The 10,850-nt window shown below is 41.1% G+C and overlaps 1 protein-coding gene across 1 annotated transcript; it reads right to left on the minus strand.

The window, feature by feature from the left end:
• Positions 1-734: 734 nt before the first annotated feature.
• LOC113829506 (uncharacterized) lies at positions 735-10,506 on the minus strand. Its single transcript, XM_027382687.2, has 8 exons — positions 10,371-10,506; positions 9,396-9,543; positions 8,250-8,371; positions 4,030-4,145; positions 3,255-3,427; positions 2,621-2,808; positions 2,243-2,353; positions 735-2,097 (listed from the first exon to the last, which is right to left on the minus strand). Exons 2-8 carry the CDS (start codon positions 9,439-9,441, stop codon positions 1,915-1,917), a joined length of 939 nt encoding a protein of 312 aa, XP_027238488.1. The 5' UTR covers positions 9,442-9,543; positions 10,371-10,506; the 3' UTR covers positions 735-1,914.
• Between the last annotated feature and the right edge of the window lie 344 nt (positions 10,507-10,850).

Here is a 10,850-nt window from a genome sequence, read left to right on the forward strand (position 1 = left end):
TTCCACCTACGAGGGTCACTCATGACAAGCCGCCAGGCAGGGACTCGGCCCATCTGAAGGTCTTCTCGACAGGTTTTATCAACCTGCCTTAGCCACGAATTCCTAGGTCCCACACGACTCGTCCACCCAGGACTGTCTCTTACAGAGACAACCTGGCTGTTGCTATTGTTGCTATTATTATTTTTCAGTTTGCCAGTGCGCTTATTATGTACTACAGTTTAACAGTTTAGAAGGGATCAGTCACAATGAATGTGTTAACTTGTCTCTTACGGCTAATCACATCATCAGCTCGAGCTGGGTGCTATGTAAAGGTACAAGAACACCACTGTTAAGTATAGCAATTTGAAATTAAGATCAGTCACTAAAAAAAACATGGAATACCCAATTATATTCTTTACATTTAGATCTGTTAAAACACTGAGGCAAATGAGTTTAATCATGATGAAAGAAGTATAATCACGGACAAACTCTTGTCGAACCTCCACTTAATACCACCTTTTGTATACGGTATGACCGATTCGAAGCTTCAATTTATGACATCACTTTTGTCCGTCAATGTACAAGCCAAAATTATTTACTGCATTTACATAGGGCGTCAGCTGGCGTCACTCGTGTCCTATGTTAAATCCCATTGTGCTGAACTACCCACGTGCGGCTAAACTACCTACGTGAGCTATTTTCACGATGAGGATTCATATGTTCGTTTATCAGGGATTATGAATATAAACAAAGGGTAATAAAGATAACAATGTATATATATTTAAGTTACAAATAACATATATAGTAGCAGATTGCATGTTCGTCCACTGACATTTAGAATTATGGAATGAAACAAAGGATAATACATATAATAGTGTATATATAAGTAATAGATAACAGATAAAGGTAGGGTCACACTAGTCTTCTCTGCCTTCGGATCCTTAGACAGAGTCGCTGAAGTCAGGTTAGCTGAGCAACCAAAAGCTGTAGCTGGCCAGACTTCGGCGAGGCTGTCTAGGTATCCTTGGTCAGAGAAGAGAAGACTAGTGTGACCCTAGCTTAAGGTAACAAGGTAACAAAGTGCATGCAGATGGATTCAGAGCAATATAACACGAGGTGATCTTACTCAAACCACAACAGCAGTATTGCCTATACCGGTGTATCACTATGGCAAGTATGCCCTTCATGTTTTTTCCCATTACGAACAATATCAATATAATGGAGTGAGTGTGTGTATGTATGTGTGTGTGTGTGTGTGTGTGTGTGTGTGTGTGTGTGTGTGTGTGTGTGTGTGTGTGTGTGTGTGAGTGAGTGAGTGAGTGAGAGAGAGAGAGAGAGAGAGAGAGAGAGAGAGAGAGAGAGAGAGAGAGAGAGAGAGAGAGAGAGAGAGAGAGAGAGAGAGAGAGAGAGAGAGAGAGAGAGATTATAAGCACTTTTTAAAAATAAAAGCTCTCCTGCTTGAACGTTTATCATTACAACATATCACAACATGAGTCTAGGTTACAAATGGCACATTTCTTTAATACATAATACAGTGCAAACGAGAGAGAAAAACACTCAACGGATTCAAAACACACCAAGAAAATAGAAAATTCATATTGTAATATGTGGTCCCCAAATAACTAGATAGCGAGCTGGTGTGAATTCACTCTGGATCTTTAAGAAAAAAAAAATCTAAACGCAAGTAAATTATGTACAGCCGTGTCAAAATTCTTGTCAGACGTTTCGAACACTTAATTCTGAACGTGGCTTTGGTCCGCGACTGTGCATCAAACGTGTACGTGTATGCGCGACTTCAAAAAAGAAAGCACTCATAAACACATCAATAAACTTGGTAATACAACAGTTGAGAGGTTAAGCGAAAGCAAGGAAAAAGAACCGTAGAACATAAGAGGAAACGCCACAGAGAAACACGCATCCGAAATGTAAACAAACTCAATATGTGTAAGTCTCCTTAAACCTCCTCAGGACATGTTCTCTCGCTGTGACTATGGGATACGTGGAGGAAGTGTCCAGGGGCTTGATGAGAACAGGGTCGTCTGGGTGAACGAAGAACACCACGGAACGCCGCGATGCCTTCATGCGTTTCTCTTCCTTTGGGATCAACACTCGGTGTTCCTTTGCCAGAGAGAAAGGGAGGGAAAAAGAGAAAAGTTATTTTTTCTCTCTCTGACCGGGTGTCTATTTTTTTCGAAATGTAATTGGAACTAGAGTGGGTTTTGCATTGTTTTTTGTATTTATTTATTTATTTCAATTTACTTACAGTGGCAATGAATTTGTCTGTAGTCCAGAATTGAAGGATATCTCCCACGTTAACGAGTATGGCGCCGGGGACTGGGTCGGCATTGACCCACTGATTCTGGCGATCGCGAACCTAAACATTTTTTAAAATAATTTATCGTTGGTAATAAATACTACACATTTAAAAAAATATATACATATACTTTCTGACATAAAATACCCAAAATGAACTAATTACCAATGTAGCTAGATAATAGCCGAAATATGTTTCGACATAAGCAGCAAAACAAAAACCCAGCACCCTCTCTTTTCCCCCTTCCTTAGCTACATCCAAAACTATCATTTATCCTAAAATACCCTCTACTAATCTTTCAACACTGCCCCCTGAAAGAAAAATTACCTGCAGTCCCCCAATATCATCCTGGAAAAGAAGTGTTATAGTCCCGTAGTCCGTGTGGGCTCCGCAGCGGATGGCCTCAGCTGGGACGTCCTCAGGCACGGGCGGGTAGTGTAGCAGGCGCATGCAGGAGGCGTTGTTGTCCGAGCAGATCTCCTGGTGCGTGTCCACGAAGAACGACTCGTCCAGGTCTGCGCGCGTGTTGTAGATGTTGGATTTATGGTTTAAAAGAGGGAAGTAAATCACTTGAGTCAGATTTAAGGTGGAATTACATATATGCTTGTAGAGATGTTGCAAAATATTGCAGGAAAGAAAGAAACAAAGAGAGAGAGAAGGAAAGAAAGAAAGAAAACGAGAGAGAGCGGAGGGGAAAGGGAGAAAGAAAACGAGAGAGGGGAGGAAGAGGTAGGGAGACTGACAGAGGCAGGGTGGGGAAGAGGGTGAAGGGGGGAGGGAGAGAGGGAGAAAAAAGAGAGAGAGAGAGGGAGAAAGAGAGAGAGAGAGAAAGGAGGAAAGAGAGAGAAAGGGGGAAAGAGGGAGGGTGAGAAAGAGAGAGAAAAGCAGAGATGCTCCAAGTGAAAGAAAAAGATTTAAAAATCAATAAAAAGAAACGAAACAACACAACCCCAATCCCGACCTATTCCCAGCGCCATGGCCTTCAGGATCCGCAGCGACAAGGCCTTGCAGGTGTTAATGAACGCATCGGCATCTCGGCGGAGGGCGGGGACTTCTCCATCCGGGAACTCGCCGTCGCTGCGTTTAATATCATACGCCTCCCTCAGTTCGTGCTTGAAGTTCGCGGGGTCAAATCTGTTGAGAGATGTCGCTTTAGATCCCGGATTGAGACATTTCGAGGTTTTACTTTAGAATTTTGGTTGAATAGAGTTCACTTTTAGTTCGGTTATTGTTTTTCACTTTATTTTGGTTTCCGATTCATATTTTACTTGTATGGATATAAAAAAAATCATTTTAGACTTTGGTTCCAGTTCAAGATTTCACATTAGACTTTGGTTTCAGTAAGGAATAATTGCTGAGAATGCTTTAGGTCAGAGATTTAACGCTAGACTTCAGTTGATGTTAAGTCTCAGTCAAAGTGTCTCTCTCTCTCTCTTCCTCTCTGTCTCTGTCTCTCCCTCTCCCATCCTCTCTCTCCCCCTCTCCCACCCTCTCTCTCCCTCTCCCCCGTCCCTCTCCTCCCTCTCCCTCCCCCACCCTCTCTCTCCCCCTTCCCTCCCTCCCTCTCCCTCTCCCCCTTCCCTCCCTCCCTCTCCCTCTCCCTCTTCCATCCCTCTCTCCCTCTTTCTCCCTTCCTCCCTCTCTCTCCCCCTTCCATCCCTCCCTCTCCCTCTCTCCCTCTTTCTCCCTTCCTCCCTCTCCGTCCCCTTCCATCCCTCCCTCCCTCTCCCTCTTACTTTTCTCTATCCACTTCCACGTATCCTTGCTGCTTCTCCGGATTCCTCGGGTACTTGTTCTTCGTCTTCAGGTCGAGGTCGAAGAACCGGCCTCCTGAAGCCACGAGAGAAGAAACCTGAAGAAGAAAAAAAACATAAAAAGAAAAGAAAATGAGGGGGTAACTAATTTATTTGATTTTTCTTGGCATTTTTTTCTTGGCCTCATCAATCTTTATGAATAAGAACTGACCTCCGACCTACTAAAAGAGGGAGTGTTTTTTTCTTGACCTCTCAATTTCTTTTCTTGACCTCATTTTTTTTTCTTTGCCTCATAAAAAGTATCATTGGCCTCTTGTGTCTTTTTTTGGTCTCAATAGTTTCCTCTTGGCCTCTCAAAAAATATTAATGACCTATTAATGTCTTTTTCTTGGTCTCTTAATATTTTTTTCTTGACCTCATCAACCTTAACGTATAAAGTATCTTCATTCCAACTTATGGTATTTATAAACTTTATTGCTATATAAAGTAAATGTACGCGACATGCTTGGAATGAAAATAGTCCAAACTTATACAATTCGTGAATATAAATAAAATGATTCATTTATCTACCACTTTTGCCATGACACTGGACATACACTGGCACGTAGCTGTCCATGACTGAGCATTAACGTCCATTTCTGACGATAAAACGCGAGTAAGCTAAGGTTTGGTCTAGTTTGCTTCGCCATGACGCGAAAAGACAAATGTGAGCAAGTTGGTTCAATTTTTTTTCGAGAAATCTTGAAATATGTCGTCAAAAATGCGTCTTTGGTGTTTGTATATGTTTGAGCTACGATGGTTAACTAGATCAAAATATATCGTCTATAAACGGTTATAAACCTACAGAAAGTTATATTATATTACCTTCTCCTAATCAAACCTTACCTATGAGTATTAGATCTACCTATTACCTATTACTTATCAGATCTTACCTCATCTACTAATTAGTAATTCACACTTGCTGACATCTAAACCTCAAATTTTGAGAATTAAGCATCACTTATTGACAATGAAACCTTTCCCAACTTACAGTTCAACCTAACTTAGCAACATCCACGTTTCCCTTACTGAAATAAACCTCACCTACTATTCAAAGTAATTATAACTTACCCATTTCCAACTAAACCTCATCGACTGACAACTAAACCTCACTATTTAAACCTTATCTACTAGTACCTAACCCTTACCCACTGTCAACTAAACCTGAAATTAAACCCCATCAGCAGATAGTCAACCCTTTCCAACTGACAGCTAAACCTCATTGCTATCTAAACTTCACCATCTGACAACAAAACCCGATCTAATGACAGTCAGACCTCTCTTCTGGCAACTAAACCTCACCGGTCGACAACTAAACCTCACCGGTCGACAACTAAACCTCACCGATCGACAACTAAACCTCACCGATCGACAACTAAACCTCACCGATCGACAACTAAACCTCACCGATCGACAACTAAACCTCACCGATCGACAACTAAACCTCACCGATCGACAACTAAACCTCACCGATCGACAACTAAACCTCACCGATCGACAACTAAACCTCACCGATCGACAACTAAACCTCACCGATCGGCAACTAATCCTCACCGATCGACAACTAAACCTCACCGATCGACAACTAAACCTCACCGATCGACAACTAAACCTCACCGATCGACAACTAAACCTCACCGATCGACAACTAAACCTCACCAATCGACAACTAAACCTCACCGATCGACAACTAAACCTCACCGATCGACAACTAAGCCTCACCGATCGACAACTAAACCTCACCGATCGACAACTAAACCTCACCGATCGACAACTAAACCTCACCGATCGACAACTAAACCTCACCGATCGACAACTAAACCTCACCGATCGACAACTAAACCTCACCGATCGACAACTAAACCTCACCGATCGACAACTAAACCTCACCAATCGACAACTAAACCTCACCGATCGACAACTAATCCTCACCGATCGACAACTAAACCTCACCGATCGACAACTAAACCTCACCGATCGACAACTAAACCTCACCGATCGACAACTAAACCTCACCGATCGACAACTAAACCTCACCGATCGACAACTAAACCTCACCGATCGACAACTAAACCTCACCGATCGACAACTAAACCTCACCGATCGACAACTAAACCTCACCAATCGACAACTAAACCTCACCAATCGACAACTAAACCTCACCAATCGACAACTAAACCTCACCGATCGACAACTAAACCTCACCGATCGACAACTAAACCTCACCGATCGACAACTAAACTTCACCGGTCGACAACTAAACCTCACCGGTCGACAACTAAACCTCACCAATCGACAACTAAACCTCACCGATCGACAACTAAACCTCATCAATCGACAACTTAACCCTCACCGATCGACAACTAAACCTCACCAATCGACAACTAAACCTCACCGATCGACAACTAAACCTCACCAATCGACAACTAAACCTCACCGGTCGACAACTAAACCTCACCAATCGACAACTAAACCACACCGATCGACAACTAAACGTCACCGATCGACAACTAAACCTCACCGGTCGACAACTAAACCTCACCGGTCGACAACTAAACCTCACCGATTGACAACTAAACCTCACCGATCGACAACTAAACCTCACCGGTCGACAACTAAACCTCACCAATCGACAACTAAACCTCACCGATCGACAACTAAACCTCACCGATCGACAACTAAACCTCACCGATCGACAACTAAACCTCACCGATCGACAACTAAACCTCACCGATCGACAACTAAACCTCACCGATCGACAACTAAACCTCACCAATCGACAACTAAACCTCACCAATCGACAACTAAACCTCACCAATCGACAACTAAACCTCACCGATCGACAACTAAACCTCACCGATCGACAACTAAACCTCACCGATCGACAACTAAGCCTCACCAATCGACAACTAAACCTCACCAATCGACAACTAAACCTCACCGATCGACAACTAAACCTCACCGATCGACAACTAAACCTCACCGATCGACAACTAAACCTCACCGATCGACAACTAAACCTCACCGATCGACAACTAAACCTCACCGAACGACAACTAAACCACACCGATCGACAACTAAACCTCACCGATCGACAACTAAACCTCACCGATCGACAACTAAACCTCACCGAACGACAACTAAATCTCACCGATCGACAACTAAATCTCACCGATCGACAACTAAACCTCACCGATCGACAACTTAACCTCACCGATCGACAACTAAACCTCACCGAACGACAACTAAATCTCACCGATCGACAACTAAACCTCACCGAACGACAACTAAATCTCACCGATCGACAACTAAATCTCACCGATCGACAACTAAACCTCACCGATCGACAACTAAACCTCACCGATCGACAACTAAACCTCACCGATCGACAACTAAACCTCACCGATCGACAACTAAACCTCACCGATCGACAACTAACCCTCACCAATCGACAACTAAACCTCACCAATCGACAACTAAACCTCACCGATCGACAACTAACCCTCACCGATCGACAACTAAACCTCACCGACCGACAACTAAACCTCACCGATCGACAACTAAACCTCACCGATCGACAACTAAACCTCACCGATCGACAACTAAACCTCACCGATCGACAACTAAACCTCACCGATCGACAACTAAACCTCACCGATCGACAACTAAACCTCTTCTATTGAAAAATGAACCCCATTTATCGAACATTAAGCCTGGCCTAATACCAACCAACCCTCACAGACTGACAACAAAACTTCATCTACTGAAATCTCAACCTCATCAACCGATAATTAAACCCTACCAACCCGAAAACTAAACCCCACCTCCTTATATCTCAAACTCACCCAATGAAGACTAAACCTCGATAACGAAACCTCACTTACCGGCGATTAAACCTCACTTTCTATCTTCTCAGCCTCGACTATCGATAAACCCAACCTCCCCTACTTAAAACTTAAAACCTCAACCTTAATGACAACGAAACCCCACCTACTCACACATCACTCCCCCCTCCCCCACCCCACCCCCTAAAATTTACACCTCACTAACGAAACCAAACCTACAGAGACACTTAAAACCTCATTCCTTAACCTAAGCATCACCTACTGACAACCTCCCCTTCCCTACTTACAACCTCAACCTCCCGACACACCAAACCTCACCTGGGTTTCGGGAACGCCGTGGTTCTTGAGGTAAACAAAGCCGATGTTCTGGAAGGCTTCGGCGACGGACTTCCCTACGCGAAGCCACTCGTCACGGCTTGGTTCGGACGCGTGAGCCAAGCCTGCGAACGAAGAGCAAAAAGCCGTTGAAAGAATATTTTTAAAAATTATCATCATTATCAATACTGTTGCTGTTATTATTCTATATTACTCTACGTGTGTTGTTTTTTTTAACTCCCAACATAAGATCTTCACGCTAGTCCCGAGTAAGGAATCTGGGTCGCCATTATTACCGCGAATGTTACGATTGCGACGATAGAGCTATGGCTTCGGCGTTGATTGCAGTTCGTAATTAATGAGTGGCTGTATATCATAATGTAAGAATTTGTGCAAACTTGTAATACAATTGATAGATTTGTAAAATTTAACTCTAGTCTAGACGTTATTATGGTTAGTAAACAAGTTACAGAATTCTTTTAATCTGAAGTCTAGGCTCCATCATCGCATTCGCACGGTTTGAGGTAATAACTATGTTACTTGTTTATGTGATTTCGAGCTGGCGATGGTAATGCTTTGTTGGGTCACGTTTATGATGATTTTCTTTCGTTAGTTTGTTTATTTACTTATTGATGCATTCTAGTTATTCATATTCTTATCTTTTAATTCTAGTTTGTATTTGAATGGTAAGCAAATGAAAAAAATTATGTGATTTGTTAGAAAGTTAGATATTATCTAGCGTTTAAACATCTTTGGCTTGTCCGTAAGTTTACGAAAAAGGTCACAAAAGGATTGTGATGAAATTTTATGGGTGGGTTGCCTATGGAGTAAGACATTTTAGTGGCAATTCTGATTAGGGAAAGAATCTAGCATAAAATTTAAAGATTCGTAAAATGTGATCTGTATTAGAATTTGGGTCTGTTGGAAAATTAATTAAATTCTAAGTTCTGTGTCTATACGATGCTCATAATCATAAAGCAATCCTGAGGTTATGAAAAAAGATAATTATCGTTATGAAAATACTGATCTAATATAAATAGACAGAACAGACCAAAATATACATAAACCAATCACTTTATCATGAAACTTTTGATCGTGGAGATAAGTATCAAAAACCCATGAACCAGACATGACTTTTTTATTACTTACTTAATTGCCCCAAATCTACGATGGGGACTATCCCTTGTGATGTCATTGTTGTAAGGCGTGACGTCAGTGTAAAGGAATGACGTCAGAAGTGTGACGTTTGCACGAGTGTGACGTCAGCGTAAGGGGTGACGTCAGACAGCCCCGACTTCTGTAAATATAGAAAATTGCGTTAAAGTTTTAAGGTTTTCCTCTTTGTACATTTTTCTTGTTTCTTAACTTCTGTTTGTAGATCATTTTCTGTCTTAATTTCTGTTTATAGATAAATTTCTTTCTTAATTTGTTTGAAAATCATTCTTTATTGATGATGATAATATTAATAATACTATCACTTCTACTACTTTTAACGATATTACCATTATAATAATAAATATTATTATTATTATTATTATAAAGTCATAACAGCAACAGTAGCGATAACGATGGTTAAAATTAACAGCAACAAAGCAATAATAACAACAATAATGATGATAAAAATAACCATAATTATGTTCCACAATGATAAATCGAGATTGAGTTTGTCATTGTTTTTGTTAGTAAAATAAACATGTCCTTTCAAATAACGCATCGTAGATATAATTGGCATAACTTTAATACCAAATGCTTTCTTATATACCTCTCGACATCGATGTTATTCAAATCTTATCAGAATCACGAAATTATAAAGTTAGTGAAGTTAAAACATATATATACATATAACGGAAAGAAAATTCGTGGTTGGGTCGAAGCATTGTTATTATTTGAGGTTACGGACACAAAAGTTTGGCGAACAAGGGTTATCTGCCCAGCCTAGAAAGTATTTGGGTATAAAACGGAGAATCTTACAAATTATAGTAATTTTATATTCTTTCGAACCTATGCCTTGGTTAGGAGAAAGAAACACAACAGCATTGACTACCACCATTAGTACAAGCCTACGATACTATCCCATTATATCGTTCACTCAACTATCACAATACCTATTTGCTTGATCCTTACCTGTTTCAAGTCACAGCTACAAGTGAACTGCAGCTGTTACTGTTATCAGTTGTCGCACACAACCTCGAATGTGACACTAACTCGGTCAGACACTGTATCTGACTTAGGAGACACGTACGTGTTTCCGAATGACCTTCGCCCCCTGTAGCAGTGATTAATATTAAAAGACAATAAAAAGTAATATACTGGATGGATAATGTACTTATTTAATAAAACGGGGTTGTATTACAGGTTCATAGTTTTATGTGATAAAATCTTGAGTCTCAGTGGTTAAGCCCGTATTAAAATATAAAATGTTTAAAAAATAAAGGTGTGGCAGCCTCTCGATGTTGTTGCCATAGTAACCGTGATATTATGATACGAAATAATTGTTTGTTATCAAACAATCCAGTAACTTTCGATGTTCATAAATTCCCTTGTTAGTTAAGTGAAAACAAGAGACGAGACAACAAGGGATAAGAAGTATCTGGTGAAAATAAC

This window comes from Penaeus vannamei, chromosome 40 (genome assembly GCF_042767895.1).
Source record: "Penaeus vannamei isolate JL-2024 chromosome 40, ASM4276789v1, whole genome shotgun sequence".
NCBI lineage: Eukaryota > Metazoa > Arthropoda > Malacostraca > Decapoda > Penaeidae > Penaeus > Penaeus vannamei.

What these genes read in the sequence shown, in the direction of transcription:
- LOC113829506 (XM_027382687.2), bottom strand. Translation starts at nt 9,441, where the DNA reads ATGACATCACAAGGGATAGTCCCCATCGTAGATTTGGGGCAATTAA. An exon ending in CGTAGATTTGGGGCAATTAA is followed by an intron (nt 8,372 to 9,395) that starts GTAAGTAATAAA and finishes CTTCGTTCGCAG; the next exon opens with GCTTGGCTCACGCGTCCGAA. An exon ending in GGCCATGGCGCTGGGAATAG is followed by an intron (nt 2,809 to 3,254) that starts GTCGGGATTGGG and finishes ACACGCGCGCAG; the next exon opens with ACCTGGACGAGTCGTTCTTC.